This window comes from Oncorhynchus mykiss, chromosome 7 (assembly GCF_013265735.2).
Source record: "Oncorhynchus mykiss isolate Arlee chromosome 7, USDA_OmykA_1.1, whole genome shotgun sequence".
Taxonomy (NCBI): Eukaryota; Metazoa; Chordata; class Actinopteri; order Salmoniformes; family Salmonidae; genus Oncorhynchus; species Oncorhynchus mykiss.
The window spans coordinates 17189498-17212397 of NC_048571.1; the positions used below are offsets into that span (position 1 = coordinate 17189498).

Sequence of the window (22900 nt, forward strand, 5' to 3'; positions counted from 1 at the left end):
CTATAATGTGTATGTTTGGTCCTCCACCTGAAGGGGGTGCTCTCCAACTAGATATCTTCAATTTACCAGCTAGCAGTTCAGCGGTGTGCCGGTGGAAAGCAGAAGCAGGTAGGAAAAACAAAATACAAGGACATTTCAGATTAAATAGGTAAATACTCGGTAAACAATTTAACCGTTCAAACGTAGTCTGTGATATAACAATGATTAACTACGTTAGACAAATAATAGACTGCTTCATAAAGCACGGAACTGCTGAACAGTTTACACAGCATGATGAAGCCCCCCTTATCTCGCTGCTGCTTCGCATGGAACAAGATGCTTTGAGAACGTGAAGTTATGGTGAAGACATGTACCGTCTTTGGTAACCGTGTCACCTCACCTGCTCCACTTGAATGCAAACGTAACATTGTATCGAGTGTCGTTCAGTCTGCTTCATACGATAGCTACACAACGTAAGTGGTCACCTTTACCTTGGCTTGGGTGCTGTTGACCCATATGTCACTTCCAACCAGTATAGACATTATTTGTCAATGTTCCAGCAAGTGTTAAAGTTCCATAACAATAAATACCAACCCTGAAAATGTACAGTAGGTATTCTATTTTAGAATATTGCGCACTCTACTTCATACAGTACATAATAGGCATATATCAACAATGACAATGCAATGTCAGATGCGGTATTAAAACAGCTGTTGCACTGTGTATGTATTTTGTACATTTGCTCTCTCTTCATCTGCCCAAAAGGCATTTATTTAGCAGAAGGATTAGCTGTAACATCCTAGCTCCTGGCCATGTGTTCTCAGATCCAGCTCCCATTGCTGGTGAAGCGTTCATGATGCATCCTCCTGAACGGCCCTGGGTGTCCCCAGCCCCATGTCAGCAGGCAGCCTCGGCCCCCCCAGGGCACCCTCTGCACCGGACCACTGCGGGGTCTCCAGCTAGCCATGCCCTCCCTGGGCCGCCTCCTCCCCAGGGTCCATGCAGCTGACAGTGTGACGCCTGCCCCGGTACAGATCCCCTCCCCTCTGCCCAGCCTCATGGGCAAGCCAGAGTTCCCAGACACTGGATGGGACTGCATCCAGGATCTCTTCGGCAGGGAGTAATTTATGACCGTGACGCCTCTCTCCTATTGTTTGTGTCTCCCCCAGCGTTCTGCCCATAATGCAGCCATCCGGGGCTTTGTGCCGTACGGCTGGAGGTGGAGCTGGAGAGTAACAGCCTTCGTCACATTATTCAAGTAAACAATGACTACATGGCTATGGGACTCTTTCCTATGTGGCCACTATATTAGTTTGTTCTCCTGAGCTGATTGACATTGGTTGATTCTCTCGCTGTGTGTGTGTGTTCTGTCAGCACTGTGAGCACAGGCCTGTCTCTGTGCAGAGACAAGTATACCCTCAGCCTCTACGCAGGAGGTGAGTTACTTCAAATGGAGAGGATGCCTCAATGTATTAGACACGCCCACACTTATTCAATTACTTTACAGTAATAATTCATAAGCCATAGAGTACCAGTCAAAAGTTTGGACACACCTACTCATTCAAGGGTTTTTCTTTATTTTTACTATTTTCTACATTGTAGAATAATAGTGAAGACAGCAAAACTATTAAATAACACATATGGAATCATATAGTAACCCAAAAAAAGTGTTAAAAGTAGCCACCCTTTGCCTTGATGAATGCTTTGCACACACAACCAGCTTCATGAGGAATGCTTTTCCAACAGTCTTGAAGGAGTTCCCACATATGCTGAGCACTTGTTGGCTGCTTTTCCTTCACTCTGTGGTCCAACTCATCCCAAACCATCTCAATTGGGTTGAGGTCGGGTGATTGTGGAGGCCAGGTCATCTGATGCAGCACTCCATCACTCTCCTTCTTGGTCAAATAGCCCTTACACAGCCTGGAGGTGTGTTGGGTCATTGTCCTTTTGAAAAACAAATGATAGTGGGATAGTGTATCGTGGAAGAATGCTGTGGTAGCCATGCTGGTTACGTGTGCCTTGAATTCTAAATAAATCACCCGACAGTGTCACCAGCAAAGCACACCATCACACCTCCTCCATGCTTCATGGTGGGAACTACAAATGCGGCAATCATTTGTTCACCTACTCTGCTTCTCACAAAGACACGGCAGTTGGAACCAAAAATCTCACATTTTCCACCGATCTAATGTCCATTGCTCATGTTTCTTGGCCCAAGCAAGTCTCTTCTTATTATTGGTGTCCTTTTAGTAGTGGTTTCTTTGCAGAAATTAGACCATGAAGGCCTGATTCACGCAGTCTCCTCTGAACAATTGTTGTTGAGATGTATCTGTTACTTGAACTCAGTTTATTTGGGCTGTGATTTCTGAGGCTGGTAACTCTAATGAACTTATCCTCTGCAGCAGAGGTAACTCTGGGTCTTCCTTTCCTGTGACGGGTCTTCCTTTCCTGAGAGCCAGTTTCATCATAGCGCTTGATGTTTTTTGCGACTGCACTTGAAGAAACTTTAAAAGTTCTTGAAATTTTCCACATTGATTGACTTTCATGTCTTAAAGTAATGATGGACTGTTGTTTCTCTTTGCTTATTTGAGCTGTACTTGACATAATATGGACTTGGTCTTTTACCAAACAGGGCTATCTTCTGTATACCACCCCTACCTTGTCACAACACAACTGATTGGCTCAAACGCACTAAAAAGGAAAGAAATTCCTCAAATTAACTTAACAAGGCACACCTGTTAATTGAAATGCATTTCAAGTGACTACCTCATGAAGCTGGTTGAGGGAATGCCAAGAGTGTACAAAGCTGTCATCAAGGCAAAGGGTGGCCATATTTTTATCAAAATATATTTTGGTTTGGTTAACACTTTTTTTGGTTACTACATGATTCCATATGTGTTATTTCATAGTTTCGATGTCTTCACTATTATTCTACAATGTAAAAATAAAGAAAAACCCTTGAATGAGTAGGTGTCAACTTCTGACTGGTACTGTATACAGTGCCTTCGGAAAGTATTCAGACCCCTTCACTTTTTCCACATTTTGTTACCTTACAGCCTAATTCAAAAATGTAATAAATCGTTTTTTTCCCTCATCAATCTACACACAATAACCCATAGTGACAAAGCAAAACCAGAAATATCACATTTACATTAGTATTCAGACCCTTTACTGAGAACTTTGTTGAAGCGATTACAGCCTTGAGTCTTCTTGGGTATGATGCTACAAGCTTGGCACACCTGTATTTGGGGAGTTCTGTCAGGTTGGATGGGGAACGTTGCTGCACAGCTATTTTCAGGTCTCTCCAGAGATGTATGATCGATCGGGTTCAAGTCCGGGCTCTAAGCCACTCCTGCGTTGTCTTCAAATCCAATTTTATTTGTCACATGCGCCGAATACAAACTTACAGTGAAATGCTTACTTACGAGCACCTAACCAACAATGCAGTTAAAAAAAATAAAATGGTTAAGAATAAGAAATAAAAGTAACAAATAATTAAAGAGCAGCAGTAAAATAACAATAGCGAGACCTTGACTCTGTACCGGGTACCGTTAATATGTACATGTAGGTAGAGTTTTTAAAGTGACTATGCATAGACGATAACAACCAAGAGTAGCAGCGGTGTAAAAGGGGGGCAAATAGTCTGGGCATTTGATTAGATGTTCGGGAGTCTCCTAGACTTGGCGCTCCGGTAACATTTACCGCCCGGTTGCAGAGAGAACAGTCTATGACTAGGGTGGCTGGATTCTTTGACAATTTTTAGGGCCTTCCTCTGATACTGCCTGGTATAGAGGTCCTGGATGGCAGGAAGCTTGGCCCCAGTGATGTACTGGGCCGTTCGCACTATCCTCTGTATTCCCTTGAGGTCGGAGGCCGAGCAGTTGCCATACCAGGCAGTGCTGTTGGAAGGTGAAACTTTGCCCCAGTCTGAGGTACTGAGCGCTCTGGAGCAGGTTTTCATCAAGGATTCATCTTTCCCTCAATCCTGACTAGTCTCCCAGTCCCTGCCGCTGAAAAACATCCCCACCATGCTTTACTCAGGTTTCCTCCAGACATGACGCTTGGCATTCAGGCCAAAGAGTTTAATCCTAGTTTCATCAGACTAGAGAATCTTGTTTTTTTTGTCTTGTCTCCAAGTGGGCTGTCATGTGCCTTTTACTGAGGAGTGAGAGAAATGGCTGTCCTTCTGAAAGGTTATCCCATCTCCACAGAGGAACTGTAGAGCTCTGTCAGTGACCTCACGGCTTGGTCTTTGCTCTGACATGCACTTTCAACTGTGGGACATTATATAGTGTGTGCCTTTCCAAATCATGTCCAATCAATTGAATTAACTGCCTTGTTCAGGGGCAGAACGACAGATTTTTAGCTTGTCTGCTCGGTATTCGATCTTGCAACCTTTCGGTTACTAGTCCAATGCTCTAACCACTAGGCTACTTGCCGCCGGCCCAAGTCCAATCAAGTTGTAGAAACATCTCAAGGATGATCAATGGAAATAGGATGCACCTGAGCTAAATTTTGATTCTCATAGCAAAGGGTCTGAATACTTATGTAAATAAGGTATTTCTGTTTTTTATTTTTAATACATTTGCAAAACAATTTTTGCTTCGTCATTAGGGGGTATTGTGTGTAGATTGCTGAAGGTTTTTTATTTATTTAATCCACTTTAAGACAAGGGTGTAATGTGGAAAAAGTCAAGGGGTCTGAATACTTTCCGAAGGCACTGTATATGAGTCTTGTGATTTATGAAAATGTCATTGCGATAGTGTTTTAATATAAATGGGTCCTAGTGAAATAATTGTTGATATATACTGTTAATTATGATATAATTTATTAGATAAGAAAACGCTGATAATGAATATACTTTTCCTACAGGGTAGAAAGAATTCATACCCCTTGAATTATTCTACATGTTTTTATGTTACAGCCTGAATTCAAAATGGATTAAATATATTTGTCACCCATCTACACACAATACCCCATAATGGAAAAAGTGAAAACATGCTTTAAGATATTTCAGCAAATTTGTTGAAAATGAAAAACATATCTAATTTACATAAGTATTCAAGCCCATTTGCTATGACACTCCAAATTGAGCTCAGGTGCATACAATTTCCTTTGATCATCCTTGACATGTCACCACAACTTGATTGGAGTCCACCTGTGGCCAATTGAATTGTTTGGACATGATTTAGAAAGAAACACACTTGTCTATATAAAGTCCCACAGTTGACAGTGCATAACAGTAAATATTTGAGAGAGAATTGTGAGGAGGCATATATCTGGGGAAGGGTATAAAAACAATTTCTAGTGTTGAAATTTTCCAAGATCACAGTGGTCACCATCATTGGGAAATCCGGGCTTTATGGGAGAGTGGCCTGACGGAAGCCACTCCTGAGAAAAAGGCACATGACAGCACGCCTGGAGTTTGCCAAAATGCACGTGAAAGACTCAAAAGATTCTGTAGTCTGATGATTTGGCCTGAATGGAAAGCGCTATGTCTGGAGAAAACCAGGCACAGCTCATCACCCATCTAACACAATCCCTACCGTAAAGCATGGTAGTGGCAGCATCATGCTATGGGGATGCTTTTCAGTGGCATGGACTGGGAGACTGGTAAGGACAGAGGGAACAATTAATGGAGACAAATACAGGCAAATAATTAATGACAACCTGCTTCATTGCAAACAACCTTAGACTGGGGCAAAGATTTACGTTCCAACAGGACAATGACCCCAAGCATACAGCTAAAGCAACGCTGGAATGGCTTCAGAACAAGACTGTGAAAGTCCTTGAGTGGCCCAGAATCCCATTGAAAATCTGTGGAAATACACCACCGCTCCCCATCTCACTTAACAGGTTGAAATAATCCCCAAATCCAGATGTGCAAAGCTGATAGACATACCCAAGACGACTCAAAGCTGTATCCCCACCAAAGGTGCTTCTACAAAGTATTAACTCGAGTGTGAATACTTATGTAAATGAGACATTTCTGTATTTCATTTTCAATACATTTTGCTAATTCCTAAAAACATGTTTTCACTTGTGTTTAGATGGGTGAACATTTTTTCTTTTGAATTCAGGCTGTAACACAATGTAGAATAAGTCAAGGGTATGAATACTTTCTGAAGGCACTTGGTAAGTGTGATTTTGTAAATGTGTGAGTATGACAGTCCTGCCTGTGTGGGTTTGAGCAGCTGTGACAGGAGGCCTATTCAGGCTGAACCTGAGTCTCTGGGGACTGGTGGCAGGCACGGCCACAGGAGCAACCATGGGGTGGGATATGATATAAGGGTTTTCAGTGGCAAAATAACGGGCTGGTTTTGAACGAAGTGGTTACCTGGACTAATAGTGTTTACAGTGAAGAGGTTTGAGGAGCAATTTGAGGGAGCCAGATACTACATACATGGCAAGCCCGGACTATGGTAAAATATGAACTATGAAGCCTGAAGAATTTGAGAAGCAAGTCTCTGGCTGCCAGCTGCGCCCCCTCCCTGCAACCCCTCTGCTACCCAGCTGCCCCCCTCCCTCCCCCTAACCATGCGCTGGGTGCCAGAGGGACTCATGTGCGTTGCAGAGGGTTGTGTTTTGGGCAGAAGAGCAGGGAGGGAGGCCAAGGCAGCAGCTGCCCCTCTATTTTTACCACCCCATTGTTACTCCAGCGTTTCATCTCTATCCAGCTCCCTCTATCTCTGCTGCACTAGTCCCTTCTGTCCTCTCCTCTTCACCTGTCTTCTCCCTCTTTTTCCTCTCCTGCCTTTCTTCCCCTTTTGATTTGTATGTATATCTAATGTGTCAGTGAAGGTTTTTAGAGTAGTAATGGACTGGGTGTATGTGATCCAGCATCCATGTTGCTGTGTCTCCAGAGCGAAGCAGAGCGCTGTTCGTGTCTGCCTCAGTGCCCAGCCACCTGGACTGTGTGTTTTGATGTGTGCAAACAGTCCCGGGAGCACCCACAGCCTCAGCCAGGTGCAACGTGGGGGGATGAAAGCAGGCAGCTAATCAGATAACACATCACGCTCCAAATGTCTGCCCCTACCTCCCTCATAGTCCTGACACGTGGATGAGGTGATAGGGGCGGGGCGGGTTACTAAGTGAGTGACAGCCACCACAGCTCTTCATGCTAAACTGAGTTTAGGGGGGTTGGAATGAGAACTGCAGTTGATATCGGGTGAAATGCTCAGAGAGGTAGCAACATGGCGTCCATCTCTAAAGTTGGCCAAATTCTCTATATTGTATAACAGTCTGATGGTTACTGAGAGTAAGTGACAGCCACAGTGACAGAATTTAATGTGACGCAGAACATTGACATGTTGGAATGAAGGTGATGTCAGCTCGGCTCATGTCATCTCTTGTCAGGGTGCCGGCAGGAGCTCTGATCATCGCCATGCAGGGATTGGCTGGAGCTCTGATCATCGCCATGCAGGGATTGGCTGGAGCTCTGATCAGTACCATGCAGGGATTGGCAGGAGAAACAGTACGGGAGAGGAGGAGGGAGCGCAGAGAGCTGTATGAACTAAAACTGGCAGAATGGTACATTCCATGGGCATCAAAACACACACACACTTTTTTACTCCTAGTATTCACTCACTTTTTCCTACACCCTCAAGGAGTGCCCGTTTGCAGTTGACGGATGACCTGATTGGTGATTTGAGCAGCAGTGGGCGGATCCAGGATGTAGACAAGGACATACAGAAGATCCAGGAGCTGCTCAGTTTACCATGGAACGAGTCCGTGGCCCAAGACTGACAGCCAATGACAGCAGCTGAAATACTCATACCAATCATAGCCATCCTCACAGACAGACAATGGTGGGTGGGACTTTCCTCACCCCTGAGGACATACTGGTTTCTTTTGATGTTGACTACTCTGTTCTGTTTACTCCTGTTGAATGGAAAAGGGGACCTACTTATTCGCTCAACAAAATATGTATTGATGCTGTATTATGATTTATACTGTAAATGTAATCGCTTTGTCTGGAACTTTTAAATGATTTCCAACATATTTAATATAAATGCCAATAATGACACAGTATCTTCAGGTCTGAAATTCACTGCATTAGTCATGACATTGTGTGCAAAGTACATGAGGCTGAGAGCCAGTGGGTCTGAAGTTGTGGTCCCATTATTCAGAAGAACTTTGAGGAAAAGCACTACATTTTAGTAATTTAGCTAGACGCCCTTATCCAGAGCAACTTAGGGTTGTGTCTTGCTCAAGAACACATCAACAGATTTTTCACTTAGTCAGCTCGGGATTCAAACCAGCGACCTTTTGGCTACTATCCCAACGCTCTTAACCGCTAGGCTGCCTGCTGCCCAGTGTATAGGTTAAGACAATCACATTGCCATTATGTTCAGATAAATGATCAAGCAACCGACTGCTAGGCAATTCCACGGTATGCCAAACAAAAACCAATGATTGCAAAGTTAAACCATAAAACTCTATGCACAAGGACGACTTAACAATTTCCATTGAACAATTTACAAAAACATTTGAAGAACAGTGCAAATTCAAAGTTTGTTAACAGAAGAATGGTTTGTGCCGTCCTTCCGTTACCAAACTTTGCATCTGCACTGTTCAAGTAAATGTGTTTTTGTAAAAATGTTAAACATTTAGAATTGAAAAATCAGAGTCTCAGCATTCTGTTAGCATGGAATTGACCTGCTTCATTCTTTCTTAATCACAGTGGAGCGTGTGTCTAGAAACATACAAATTGAATTACAATCTGTGTGTGTGTTTCCATGTCTGTGATGTTGGCCCCTAGGCTTGTCAGCAGCAACTAGGTCAACCATAGCCTCTGCCCCTGCTGTAAACAAGATGTGGCACAGTAACAGCTGGGGCTCAGACTGACAACATATAGCCACAGCTAACATTCTAATTAAACTTTAAAGGTTTGGTCAGTGACAGCTATGTGCTTTAGTGTGTCATTAAGTTATGATTTTTTTTTTAACTAGGCAAGTCAGTTAAGAACAAATTCTTATTTTCAATGACGGGACGGCATAGGAACAGTGGGTTAACTGCCTTGTTCAGTGGCAGAACGACAGATTTTGTACCACGTCAGCTCTGGGATTCGATCTCGCAACCTTTCAGTCACAAGCAAACACTAACCACTACCTGCTGCTCCATTTGAATGAATCACATTTCATGTCCTATCAGAGGGAATCTCCTCAGATCAACAAGTGATGTAAGCGTTATTATGCAAATTCGTTTTTGTTGAAATGCAACGCAATAGTGTCTGTCTCCTTTTGTTCCACGGAGCTATTACTAAAGAAATACATTCCTCTTCACCTCCCAGCTGAAGGCTAGCCTACAGTCCAATTTAAATAATTGGATTGGAATGGCATTAGGAATGTATGGAATTTATTTTCAGGGCACTGAGCAGCGTGTTTTAGACAAAATTATGACATGCTTTTAAAACATTTTACCAAAACAATTCATACTGCTGTACATTTGCATCGATTGTATAACATCTCTACGCCTACAGTGTGTATGTAAAGCTGTCAAAGCTAATGGGATTCCCACTGCACCGGAAATAACATTGGAAAGGTAGGTGTCTATAGAAAAGCAACCTCAGAGGTAACGTGAGAAAATGCAAATGAAAACCAACCAATTTTGTGCAGTTGAAAACCTCACCACTGTCAGTTCCTTGTCTCACTGCATCAATATTGACATCGCCATGTGCCCGCTAACATAACGTTGGGTTACGGATGTAGCCTTGGTTCTCTGAGTAGTCTGTCGTCAAGCGATTTATGGGAACTCCTTCACGCGATGTGATTGAAACGCTTAATATTAAATGTATTTATATAGCCCTTCGTACATCAGCTGATATCTCAAAGTGCTGTACAGAAACCCAGCCTAAAACCCCAAACAGCAAGCAATGCAGGTGTAGGAGCACGGTGGCTAGGAACAACTCCCTAGAAAGGCCAAAACCTAGGAAGAAACCTAGAGAGGAACCAGGCTATGAGGGGTGGCCAGTCCTCTTCTGGCTGTGCCGGGTGGAGATTATAACAGAACATGGCCAAGATGTTCAAATGTTCATAAATGACCAGCATGGTTCAATAATAATAAAGCAGAACAGTTGAAACTGGAGCAGCAGCACGGCCAGGTGGACTGGGGACAGCAAGGAGTCATCATTTCAGGTAGTCCTGAGGCATGGTCCTAGGGCTCAGGTCCTCTGAGAGAGAAAGAGAGAATTAGAGAGAGCACACTTAAATTCACACAGGACACCGAATAGGACAGGAGAAGTACTCCAGATATAACAAACTGACCATAGCCCCCCGACACAAACTACTGCAGCATAAATACTGGAGGCTGAGACATATCAAAAGTTTAAGTGATAATGTCAGCTTCTAGGGCATTATCACTGTTTTTTTTTACAACGGGTTACCAACTTAGGGAAATAATGATCGACATATTTTAATTAAAAAAGTTATTTTGATAAATTTATTCGTACTATTTCATCTTTCCACAAGATATAGTCCTGACACAAATCTAGGGTTGCTTTGTTCTTTTTGTTCTGTGGACGCGAGCGACCCAGTCGTTCGTTCTAAATGCCATACTGGCAACGTTCTTATTTACTATTCAGACAAAATAAAGACAATTCATGATATTCATTTGAGCTGATTTCAATAAATGAAAGCATACATTCACGTTGTTATCCACCACAGCTGACTTAAGTTATAATGCCCGAGAGGCCGGTGTTTGTTGGATATATTGGCACCGGTGTCTCCCTTGGGTCCAGATGATTCTTTATGGCCTCGTTATATGCGAGAGTGGCGTATCTGAGAGAATGCATTGTTTTTCAGTAGCCTAATTACGAGTGCAACTTAGAAATAACAAACAGGTTATGAACAACTTACCTTAGTCCGTTGGGCTTTAGTTGTCTGTTCCCGTCTTTTACTCTTCAACCCAGATGTAACTGGAGGTCGAACCACACTTTCTGGACCAGACCCCTTGGTGTACCGGGATTCAGAGCCTGGGAGTTTTGGAGCTGGGCCATGTCCTTATCAGTGAAGGGAGGGTGGCTGATTGTGATATATTTTCCTTGTCGTATTAGCAGTTTGATGTTTCCCTGAAATACACGAGGTGGTAAATTCAGTGTCCTGCATAAGGCCCCAGCTGCTACCGATGGGTGGGTTGTTTAGAAACCGGTTGAGCCCACTCCGGAGTGCCAGGTAACTACATATGCTGTACTGCTCCCCCTTCCCATTTCGTACATATCCATAAAACTGTCGGAGAACAATATGCTGTCAGTGTCGTTCTGATGTGTTAATTTTATGTGGGGCGGTGGAGATCGCAATTCAACATTGAAACAATATTGAAAAGGTCAGAGAGACAGACAGCAAGGTTTATACAAGTCTCTGCTGTTGAAAACCAAATTCTAGTCTATAAAAGAAAAGGGAGATAATGTCTATGTTTTTTATAGTGGAGGTCAAGTTTATACATTTCCTGGCAGGGTGGATGAGACAGTGGATTGTGCAGTGAGATGGAACAGAGTAAATAGGCATTTCAACGTCATAGATTTAGCCGGTGGTAACTTGTGAAATAGACACCGACTGGAATGCGGTTTTAACCAATCAGCATTCAGGATTAGAACCAACCATTGTACAGTCACTCCACACCCTTACTGTACTCACATGACCTGTCATTATAAAAGGCGGTGTGGCGGAAAGTGGAAAGACATGAAAGCTTAGCGACCTGTTACTCTACTCTGAGAACCAAGGTTACATCCGTAACGTTCTCTTTCGTTTTCGCAACATGTCACCAAACAACCTATGGGAGAGGTGGTACCAAAGAGTTCTTTCGGACAACAGAGTGGGATAACCCCCCATTTAACTTAGTCCAGATGAGTCCAAGGGACATACTTGTATCCACACAGGATGCAGCAAAATATAATTACCCAACAGGGTAACACAGACTTTCAACTGTGATTTACAACCTTATAGACAAGCAAGCTGAAAGCTAGAACTTAAAACATGAGGCTTCGACTGGGTGCAACAGCACCAAGAGTGGAAGGTCACTGTTTAGAACATCCATCTTACTGATGGTTGATAAGTAAGTATGTACAAGGTTCACGGTGCGCTCACTTTTCTGGGCATAACATTGAGTGTGTAGTACCTCATGAAAGTCATGGGTGTTTCCCAACTTGCATCAGCACAGATAGAGTCCAGGGAGGCCCTTCTGAACAGGGCCGATGACGTGACCATACCCCTGGTGGAGTGTGCTTCCACGCTGTCTGGGCTTGGTGTACCTATTGCAGCGTATAATTTTGACACTGCATTGGTAATCCAATGTACCAGTCTCTGCTTCTAAACAGTGCAACCTTTGGTGTTCTCCCCATTAACACACAAAAAACTGTTCCGTTTGACAAACAGTTCTTGTTGCAGCAAGATAGGCAGTCAGTTCCCTAACTGGGCAAAGGATATGCAACTCATGACTCTTGTGAGGAGGCAGGTGAAATGCTTCTATGATTAAGGGCTGGTTAGCATGTGACGATGAAAGCACCTTAGATTTGCTAGATTTGGCAGAAGCACTGCCTTAGAGCCATGTTCTGCTGAAGTGAGGCTGGAAGGATGGGTAGAAAGAGCATGTAATTCTCCAACACGATAGGCTGAAACAGTTGCCAATTGACTGAGAGCTCACATACACCATATATACAAAATTATGTGGACACCCCTTCAAATGAGTGGTTTCGGCTATTTCGTTACTGAGAGGTGTATAAGATCGAGCACAAAGCCGTGCAATCTCCATAGACAAACATTGGCAGTAGAATAGTCTTACTGAAGAGCTCAGTGACTTTCAATGTGGCATCATCATAGGATACCCCTTTCCAACAGTCAGTTTGTCAAATTTCTACCCTGCTAGAGCTGCCCCTGTCAACTGTAAGTGCTGTTATTGTGAAGTGGAAATGTCTAGAAGCAACAATGGCAATGGCAATGTGGTAGGCCACACAAGCTGACAGAACTGGACCGCCGAGTGCTGAAGTAAAAATCTTCTGTGCTCGGTTGCAACACACTACCGAGTTCCAAACTGCCTCTGGAAGCAACATCAGAACACAAACTGTTGGTTGGGAGCTGCATGAAATGGGTTTCCATGGCTGAGCAGCCACACACAAGTCTAAGATCACCATGCACAATGCCAAGCTTCGGCTGGAGTGGTGTAAAGCTCGCTGCCATTGGACTCTGGAGTGATGAATCACGCTTCACCATCTGGCGGGAGAACGCTACCTGCTCCAATGCATAGTGCCAACTGTAAAGTCTGGTGTTGGAGGAATAATGTTCTGGGGCTATTTTTCATGGTTTGGGCTAGGCCCTTTAGTTCCATTGAAGGGAAATCCTAAAGTTACAGCATACAATGACATTCTAGACGATCCTATGCTTCCAACTTTGTGGCAACAGTTTGGGAAAGGCCCTTTCCTGTTTCTGCTTGACAATGCCCTCATGCACAAAGTGAGTTCCATACAGAAATGGTTTGTCAAGATCGGTTTGGAAGAACTTGACTGTCCTGCACAGAACCCTGACCTCAACCCCATTGACCTTTGGGATCAATTGGAACGATGACTGCGAGCCATGCCTAATCGTCCAACATCAGTGCCCGGCCTCACTAATGCTCTTGTGGCTGAATGGAAGCAAGTCCCCGCAGTAATGTTCCAACATCTAGTGGAAAGCCTTCCCAGAACAGTGGAGGCTGTTATATCAGCAAAGGGTGGACCAACTCCATTTTAATGCCCATGATTTTGGAATAAAATGTTTAACCAGCAGGTGGCCACATACTTTTGGTCATGTAGTATAGCTCAAGTGAAGCCAGGGGCTCAAATGGTGGGCTCATAAGTGATCGTGGGACAACATCTAACGCCCATGAGGGTATTGAAGGAGCGTTGGAGGGCCGTAGCCTGTGGGCACCTTTAATTAATTGTAATTCTAGAATGCCTCTGATGCACCTGCAATCTGGCCATGACCCATAAAGATGGCTGCCATATACACTTTTAATGTATACTGAACAAAAATATAAACGCAACATGCAACAATTTCAACGATTTTACTGAGTTCATATCAGGAAATCAGTCAATTAAAAAACATTCATTAGGCCCTAATCTATGGATTTCACATGACTGAGCAGGGGCTTTATTACAGATAGAAATACTCCTCAGTTTCATCAACCGTCCGGGTGGCTTGTCTCAGATTATCTTACAGATGAAGAAGCTGGATGTAGAGGTCCTGGTTGGCATGGTTACATGTGGTTTTAAGGCCAGTTCGACATACTGCCAAATTCTCTAAAACAACGTTGGAGGCTGTTTATGGTAGATACATGAACATTAAATTCTCTGGCAACAGCTCCGGTGAACATTCCTGTAGTCAACATGCCAGGTGCGTGCGCCCTCAAAACTTGAGACATCTGTGGCATTGTGCTGTGTGACAAAACTGCACATTTAAGAGTGGTATTTTATTGTCCCCAGAACAAGGTATACCTGTGTAATGATCATGCTGTTTAATCAGCTTCTTGATATGCCACACCTGTCAGGTAGATGGATTATCTTGGCAAAGGAGAAATGCTCACTAACAGGGATGCAAAATAATTTGTGCACAAAATGTGAGAGAAACAAAGCTTTTTGTGCGTATGGAACATTTCTGGGAACTTTTATTTCTGCTCATGAGACATGGGATCAACACTTCAGTATAGATGGGGACTTCCCTGCAGACATAAGCTACTGGAGAAAAGTCCAATTACAGAACAAATTCCACTTTCCAGCATAGAGGTTCTGCCTGAACTGTATCAATTACAAAGGAGGGCAACCCTGCAGCTACAAGGCAGTCACGTTCAGGGGCCACACCCACAACTTTAGTATGCTGAGGTCCTTTCGAAGAGGGGAATCCCATGGTTGGGAGGTTGTCAGCTGTACAAGGTCTGAAAACCAGTGATGCTGTGGCCAATGTGGATCAACAAGTAGAACTGACGTGCTCTCGAGACTGATCTTCCTCAAGACCTTGACGGAGCAAGAGAATTGTTGGAAACTCTTCCAGCAGCCCACTGTATCCACCAGGATGAAGGATAAGGGCCTCCACTAGAGAGAAGGTATGCTGCCTGATTCTCCACACCCGGCAGGTGTATTGTTCTGAGGAATGTAAGGTGTCTGTTTGCCCAAAGCAGTAGCTCCATTAGTACCTGCTGCAGTGCTATAGACCTCAGTCCGCCCTGGTGGTTGATGTGTGCAACCACGGTTGTCCTATAGTACTGGGAGGAAGTGACGGAGTGCACGGTGAACCGCATTGAGCTCCAGTACGTTGATGTGAGGTGTTGTCTATGGTGCTGACCATACATCATAGACCCCTGACTAGTTCAAGGCTGTTCCTCATCCCTGTAGGGAGGTGACTGTTTGGAGCAAGCCCAACGGTACAACATGGACTGCAGCAGCTAGGAGGCCTAGGAGCCTGTGACTCTCTAGCACTGTCACCTGTTTTCTCAGTTTGAATGTTGAAAGGCAATTTGGCAACGACACCACTCTTTCTGGAGAGAGTGTTGCTCACATGATTTGAGTGTACAGTGTCAAGCAGAGGGGCGAGTGAAATAACTGAAAACACTATTTTTCGAAGGCAAATCTCAGGTATTTTCTGTGTGCAGCTGGAATGAGATATGAAAGTATGCGTCTTTCAGGTCCACTGTGGTGAACCAATCACCTGGTTTTACTGACTGAAGGATGGTTTTGATTAGCAGCATTTTCAATGGAAGTGCTGAACGATTATGATTCAGACACCTTTGGGCCAGGATCAGAATGAGGGCTCTGCCCTTTTTTGGCACCAGAAAATAGATTTGTGTAGAACCTGCAGTTTTGTTGCTCTGGTTCTACCTCTGTGATTGCATGCTTTTCCAGGAGGAAATGCATTTCTGAGCAGTGAGTTTGCTTTTCAGCAGGGTGGCGAGCTGTTGTTTTCAAGACACCCCTGAAGTGTAGGGGTCACTGACAATTGTAGTGCGTAACCTTGTGTTAGAGTGCATAACACCCATTTGTTGGCTGTTGACCTTTTCCAGCTGGAAAGGTGGTGCTCAAGGAAATTATGTTGCGCTAGAGAGTCAGCCCTGTCAGGAACGAGGCTCAGCGTGCTGTGGTGCAGAGGGGACACGGCTGCACATGGTACACCTCTGCTTCTTGGGCGATGCTGCGCTCCACCTCGTCGGTAGGGCTGAGAGTGTCTGTTCCTCCACTCCTGAGCAGGTACAGCCCAAGTCTGAGCCTGGTTTCTCGGCATCCCAGTTGGGGCCCTGGAACGGGAGTAATGGTTTGCTGCCGGATGCATTCTAGGCTTTGGAATGACGCGCTGAAGCACCATCTTTGCTTCCTTGTCTTCTTCAGACACTTGGAGGAGGTGAGCCGCTGCTGGGTCAAATGTCTGGCCAGGTGATATGGGTACACCTAGGAGTGGAACCTTCTCTTTGTCAGGGAGCTTGGACTTCCCTAACCATTGGTGGTGCCGTTCAACACAGTGTTGCCAATGATTTGATTTGATTTCCCAAACATCTGAGCATTCTCCCGAAGACATTGGATGAGTAGGTCTGTAACTGTAGACAGTTCTTTCATGGTCTCAGCATCGTAGTTTGCGGCGAGGCGTGCCTGCAGCGCCTTCTGATAGAAAGCATGTATCGCTACTGAATTGGTAAGCCTGGCGGCTGAAGAGGTGCTGTCATGTGTTCTGCGTAGAAAGCAATCAGATGCCCTGCATCATTTGTTAGGCAGCTCTTGGTCTGAACTAGAGGCCTTCAAAGGTCCAAAAAGTTGGACCAGTTCCGAACGGACCCAAGGACAACAAAATCCATTCCAATTAGACCTGGTCGGATTCAGACCCGATCCGAGCGAGGGAAGCAGCAGAAAAGTACATTTTTAAGCTACTTTATTACCCGGAGCTTATAAGGCGCGAGGGTGAGGAGGTAGAAAGCTCACCTGTGATGTGTGTGTAGGCTACTGTGAGTGTGAGCGAGTGACACGGTAAGTGGGGAGGAGGGAGGGAGAGACAGCAACCAACCACGCCGACTCGCACTATATCAGACTAATAGCTGCTATAGCAAGATTATTTATCATCCAATATGATTACACAGTACCTACCGGTCTTGACTGCATCAAACCGGGAGAATCTAGTTAAGATAGCTAAACTAAATGAGGCCGCATGAGCTTTCTTGTCCTACGCAGTTACAATCAGTTACAACTCCATTTAGAATATTAAGTAGCAGCCTACCTGTGGGCTTTTGGTAATTGTAGCCTATCCGTCTCCAACTTTTAATTCCATCATTTTATTTCCATATTCCTGTGATTACATATCTCCTAACTCTTTGACTGTAGCCTATTGCTGCTTTGATGACTATCCTGTGAGGATCAGACTGCCGAGATTGTGACAGTGTGGCGCAACGGTCTAAGGCACTGCATCTCAGTGCAAGAGGTGACACTACAGTCCCTGGTTCGAGTCCAGGCTAAATCACATCCGGCCGTGATTGGGAGTACCATAGGGCGGCACACAATTGGCCCAGTGTCGTCCGGGTATGGCCAGGGTAGGCCATCATTATACACTGCTCAAAAAAATAAAGGGAACACTAAAATAACACATCCTAGATCTGAATGAATCAAATATTCTTATTAAATACTTTTTTCTTTACATAGTTGAATGTGCTGACAACAAAATCACACAAAAATTATCAATGGAAATCAAATTTATCAACCCATGGAGGTCTGGATTTGGAGTCACACTCAAAATTAAAGTGGAAAACCACACTACAGGCTGATCCAACTTTGATGTAATGTCCTTAAAACAAGTCAAAATGAGGCTCAGTAGTGTGTGTGGCCTCCACGTGCCTGTATGACCTCCCTACAACGCCTGGGCATGCTCCTGATGAGGTGGCGGATGGTCTCCTGAGGGATCTCCTCCCAGACCTGGACTAAAGCATGATGAGACATGATGTCCCAGATGTGCTCAATTGGATTCAGGTCTGGGGAACGGGTGGGCCAGTCCATAGCATCAATGCCTTCCTCTTGCAGGAACTGCTGACACACTCCAGCCACATGAGGTCTAGCATTGGCTTGCATTAAGAGGAACCCAGGGCCAACCGCACCAGCATATGGTCTCACAAGGGGTCTGAGGATCTCATCTCGGTACCTAATGGCAGTCAGGCTACCTCTGGCGAGCACATGGAGGGCTGTGCGGCTCCCCAAAGAAATGCCACCCCACACCAACTGGTCATGGAGGATGTTGCAGGCAGCAGAACGTTCTCCACGGCGTCTCCAGACTGTCACGTCTGTCACATGTGCTCAGTGTGAACCTGCTTTCATCTGTGATGAGCACAGGGCGCCAGTGGCGAATTTGCCAATCTTGGTGTTCTCTGGCAAATGCCAAACGTCCTGCACGGTGTTGGGCTGTAAGCACAACCCCCACCTGTGGACGTCGGGCCCTCATACCACCCGCATGGAGTCTGTTTCTGACCGTTTGAGCAGACACATGCACGTTTGTGGCCTGCTGGAGGTCATTTTTCAGGGCTCTGGCAGTGGCCTTCCTTGCACAAAGGCGGAGGTAGCGGTCCTGCTGCTGGGTTGTTGCCCTCCTACGGCCTCCTCCACGTCTCCTGATGTACTGGCCTGTCTCCTGGTAGCGCTTCCATGCTCTGGACACTACGCTGACAGACACAGCAAACCTTCTTGCCACAGCTCGCATTGATGTGCCATCCTGGATGAGCTGCACTACCTGAGCCACTTGTGTGGGTTGTAGACTCCGTCTCATGCTACCACTAGAGTGAAAGCACCGCCAGCATTCAAAAGTGACCAAAACATCAGCCAGGAAGCATAGAACTGAGAAGTGGTCTGTGGTCACCACCTACAGAACCACTCCTTTATTGGGGGTGTCTTGCTAATTGCCTATAATTTCCACCTGTTGTCTATTCCATTTGCACAACAGCATGTGAAATTTATTGTCAATCAGTGTTGCTTCCTAAGTGGACAGTTTGATTTCACAGATGTGTGATTGACTTGGAGTTACATTGTGTTGTTTAAGTGTTCCCTTTATTTTTTTGAGCAGTGTAAATAACAATTTGTTCTTAACTGACTTGCCTAGGTAAATAAAGGTTAATAAATAAAAATACAATAAAATCAAGCCTCTCTCTCTATCCCACAGAGGAGGGGGGGGCTGCTGGATGATCGACCTTCGTAAATGACCAGAGAGGGAGTCTCTCTCTCTACCCTTTAGTATCAACCAAAGGAACGCCCAAAACTCTAACGTCCAAAAAGTGAACACTGGAACAATTTTTCTAACATCTGATTGTGTGGAATGATGAGAGATGGTCTATGGAAAACTAATGTCTATTTTGTGATGTCATTAAAAATGGCAATGTCTTAACAATCCTATGTTAAGATAGGACTGTGATTTTTGTTTTCTAATGAGATAATTGTTTTTCCTATAAACTATGCACAGTAACTATCCACGCCCGAGTGAGCTCAGAGATCGTGTCAGCATGACAGAACGCCCCCTTTGGCCAGAGTGCATAAAAAGCCTTGGTGACGAAATCAACCTTTAGACCAGGAAACGTGAGGAGGAGAGCTACATGCTTTGAAATGGTTGACGCTTTGAACCTCAACACGGGGTGAATAAATTAACTCACCTTCCTTCAGAGAGACTAAGAGCTGCAGCTCATGTCCATCTTGGTCCGAATCCTGAATGCCAACACGAGGAGGAAGAGAGGAGAAGCTCACCTCAGACAAATCACTGGTACAGTTGATTAGCTGTCTTAAGTCAGATATCGAGAAAAGCGAATCTAAGTGAGGCTTTCCTACTATGCTCATCATCAATGGGAATCATTTAAACGACAGACAATTTAGAAGAGGGACATTATGACCTCTTGTGGACAATCAGAGCCTTACACCAACAGGAGATCCCACCACAACAACTTTCAGAGAAGGCTTGGTTCCGACTGAGATTAACCATGAACAAAGGCATTTCACACGAAAATACATTCATTATTTCTTATTCCAAGCGGGCGGTGGTTTGGGTGCAAGGTATATGATTAATGTGAGAATAGTTATAGAATGTGTCTCTTTTTCTCCAACTCTGTGTAATTAGCCATTATATTTTGTCAGCCACTAGGGACCCTTGTCTCATGTAAGTGTGTATTCACACTTATTTAGTAAGCTAGTAAATAAATGATCAAACCAATTTGTGAAGTACTGAATAATGCTCAAGGCTGGGGTTCTTGCAGATCCAAAAAGGTCAGAATGAGAATTGATAAGAGGTTATGATCAATATGTTTTATGGATGCTATAGGTAAAGACCTTATAGAGTTTAATTCGGGAGATGGTAACTCTAAACATCTTCTTCCGTGGTGCCCCAAATTCTAATGAGTTAATTGTTATACAATTAATTGAATCGGGTAATAATTAAACATAGCTAGTGGATTAAATAAATAACAGTCATCAGATTAATGAAGGTAAAGTCACAACACTTACGATTGGCCAACAACAAGCTACACGTGCCACTCTCGTGAAAAGCAAGAGCAGCAGCATAAATTATACAATTTCTGTCTCTCTCCATACTGTAGCATCGTGTTTGGTTCTATACAGGTCCTTCCGGACATGTAACGGTTGTCGTAGGTGGAAGAAGGTGAAGAGGACCAAGGTGCAGCGTGGTACATGTTCAAGGTAAATTTAATAAAGAAACTGAACACTAGAACAAAAAACAACAAAGCAGAACAAACTAAACAGTTCTGTCTGGTGCAGACACACAAAGACAGAAAACAACTACCCACAACTCAAGGGTGAAATCAGGCTGCCTAAGTAAGGTTCCCAATCAGAGACAACGATTGACAGCTGCCTCTGATTGGGAACCATACCAGGCCAAACACATAGAAATACAAACAAAGAACAAAATATAGAATACCCACCCACATCACACCCTGACCAAACTAAAACTAGAAACATACAAAGCAATTGACGGTCAGGGCATGACAGTACCAACCCCCCAAAGGTGCGGACTCCAGCTGCAACACCTAAACCCATAGGGAAGGGTCTGGGTGGGCATCTGTCCGCATTGGCGGCTCTGAGGTGGGATGTGGACCCCACGCGACGGCGTGAAGGGCGACGGCGTGAAGGGCGACTCCGGCAGCGACGGCGTGAAGGGCGACTCCGGCAGCGACGGCGTGAAGGGCGACTCCGGCAGCGACGGCGTGAAGGGCGACTCCGGCAGCGACGACGTGAAGGGCGACTCCGGCAGCGACGGCGTGAAGGGCGACTCCGGCAGCGACGGCGTGAAGGGCGACTCCTGCAGCGACGGCGACAGGAAATTCGATGGAAATTCGCAAGGCTTGGCATGGCTAGGGTTCTGTCATTTGGCATGGTCAAAGTACATTGGAGCTCACGTACAAAGTATTTGAACAACGGGATGGATGTCTCCGTCTTTGAAGAACTGAATTTATCAAACTTGGATGAGGATGCCACGGCAGTAGGTGTATGCTACACACTGAGGTTCCTCCTTGCACACACTCAAAGATTTCAGACAAGGATATTTTCTAGTCGACGGTCACTGCCAAGCCGGCAGGCTGGGACTGGTCGACGCTAGAGCTGTGGTTCATAGCATCATCATTAGTCATCATCATCATCATCAGTCGTCATCACCCATCATCACCGATAGATCCACTATAATTGAGAATTTCAATAAGCATTTTTCTACGGCTGGCCATGCTTTCCACATGGCTACCCCTACCCCGGTCAACTGCCCGGCACCCTCCACAGCACCCCGCCAAATCCCCCACCATTTCTCCTTTACCCAAATCCAGATAGCTGATGTTCTGAAAGAGCTGCAAAATCTGGACCCCTACAAATCAGCCGGGCTAGACAATCTGGACCCCCTCTTTCTAAAATTATCTGCCGAAATTGTTGCAACCCCTATTACTAGCCTGTTCAACCTCTCTTTCGTATCGTCTGAGATTCCCAAAGATTGGAAAGCTGCCGCGGTCATCCCCCTCTCCAAAGGGGGTGACACTCTAGACTCAAACTGATACAGACCTATATCTATCCTACCCTGTCTTTCTAAGGTTTCTCCGCTATGCAATCTGGTTTCAGAGCTGGTCATGGGTGCACCTCAGCCACGCTCAAGGTTCTAAACGACATCATAACCGCCATCGATAAGAGACATTACTGTGCAGACGTATTCATCGACCTGGCCAAGGCTTTCGACTCTGTCAATCACAACATTCTTATTGGCAGACTTGACAGCCTTGGTTTCTCAAATGATTGCCTCGCCTGGTTTACCAACAACTTTTACCAACTACTGAAAGAGTTCAATGTGTCAAATCGGAGGGCCTGTTGTCCGGACCTCCGACAGTCTCTATGGGTGTGCCACAGGGTTCAATTCTCGGGCCGACTCTCTTTTCAGTATACATCAATGATGTTGCTCTTGCTGATTCTCTGATCCACCTCTACGCAGACGACACCATTCTGTATACTTCTGGCCCCTCCTTGGACACTGTGTTAACTAACCTCCAGACGAGCTTTAATGCCATACAACTCTCCTTCCGTGGCCTCCAACTGCTCTTAAACGCAAGTAAAACTAAATGCATGCTATTTAATCGATCACTGCCCGCACCTGCTCGCCCGTCCAGCATCACTACTCTGGACGGCTCTGACTTAGAATACGTGGACAACTACAAATACCTGGGTGTCTGGTTAGACTGTAAACTCTCCTTCCAGACTCACATTAAGCATCTTTAGTCCAAAATTAAATCTAGAATCGGCTTAAATCTAGAATCGCAGCCATGCTGCCAAACATACCCTCGTAAAACTGACCATCCTACCGATCCTTGACTTCGGTGATGTCATCTATAAAATAGCCTCTAACACTCTACTCAACAAACTGGATGCAGTCTATCACAGTGCCATCCGTTTTGTCACCAAAGCCCCATACAC

At 44.9% G+C, this 22900-nt stretch overlaps 1 protein-coding gene across 4 annotated transcripts; it reads left to right on the forward strand.

Annotated features, from left to right (window-relative positions):
- The first annotated feature begins 34 nt into the window (after positions 1 to 34).
- LOC110527406 (complex I assembly factor TIMMDC1, mitochondrial-like) lies at positions 35 to 8010 on the forward strand. Of its 4 annotated transcripts, XR_005052539.1 has the most exons (5): positions 35 to 108; positions 804 to 1007; positions 1149 to 1415; positions 7336 to 7509; positions 7587 to 8010. XR_005052539.1 is itself a non-coding variant. In XM_036982829.1 (2 exons), exons 1-2 carry the CDS (start codon positions 7295 to 7297, stop codon positions 7723 to 7725), a joined length of 354 nt encoding a protein of 117 aa, XP_036838724.1. In that variant the 5' UTR covers positions 4608 to 7294; the 3' UTR covers positions 7726 to 8010. The 4 variants fall into 4 exon arrangements, 1 of the variants encoding a protein (XP_036838724.1); XR_005052537.1 differs by having other exon boundaries at positions 804 to 1415; XR_005052538.1 differs by lacking the exon at positions 35 to 108 and adding an exon at positions 134 to 452 and having other exon boundaries at positions 804 to 1415.
- Positions 8011 to 22900: the final 14890 nt, after the last annotated feature.

Coding starts and splice junctions, on each gene's coding strand:
- LOC110527406 (XM_036982829.1), top strand. CDS start 7,295: ATGAAGGTGATGTCAGCTCGGCTCATGTCATCTCTTGTCAGGGTGCCG. Junction 7,510..7,586: donor GAACTAAAACTGGCAGAATG/GTACATTCCATG, acceptor TACACCCTCAAG/GAGTGCCCGTTTGCAGTTGA.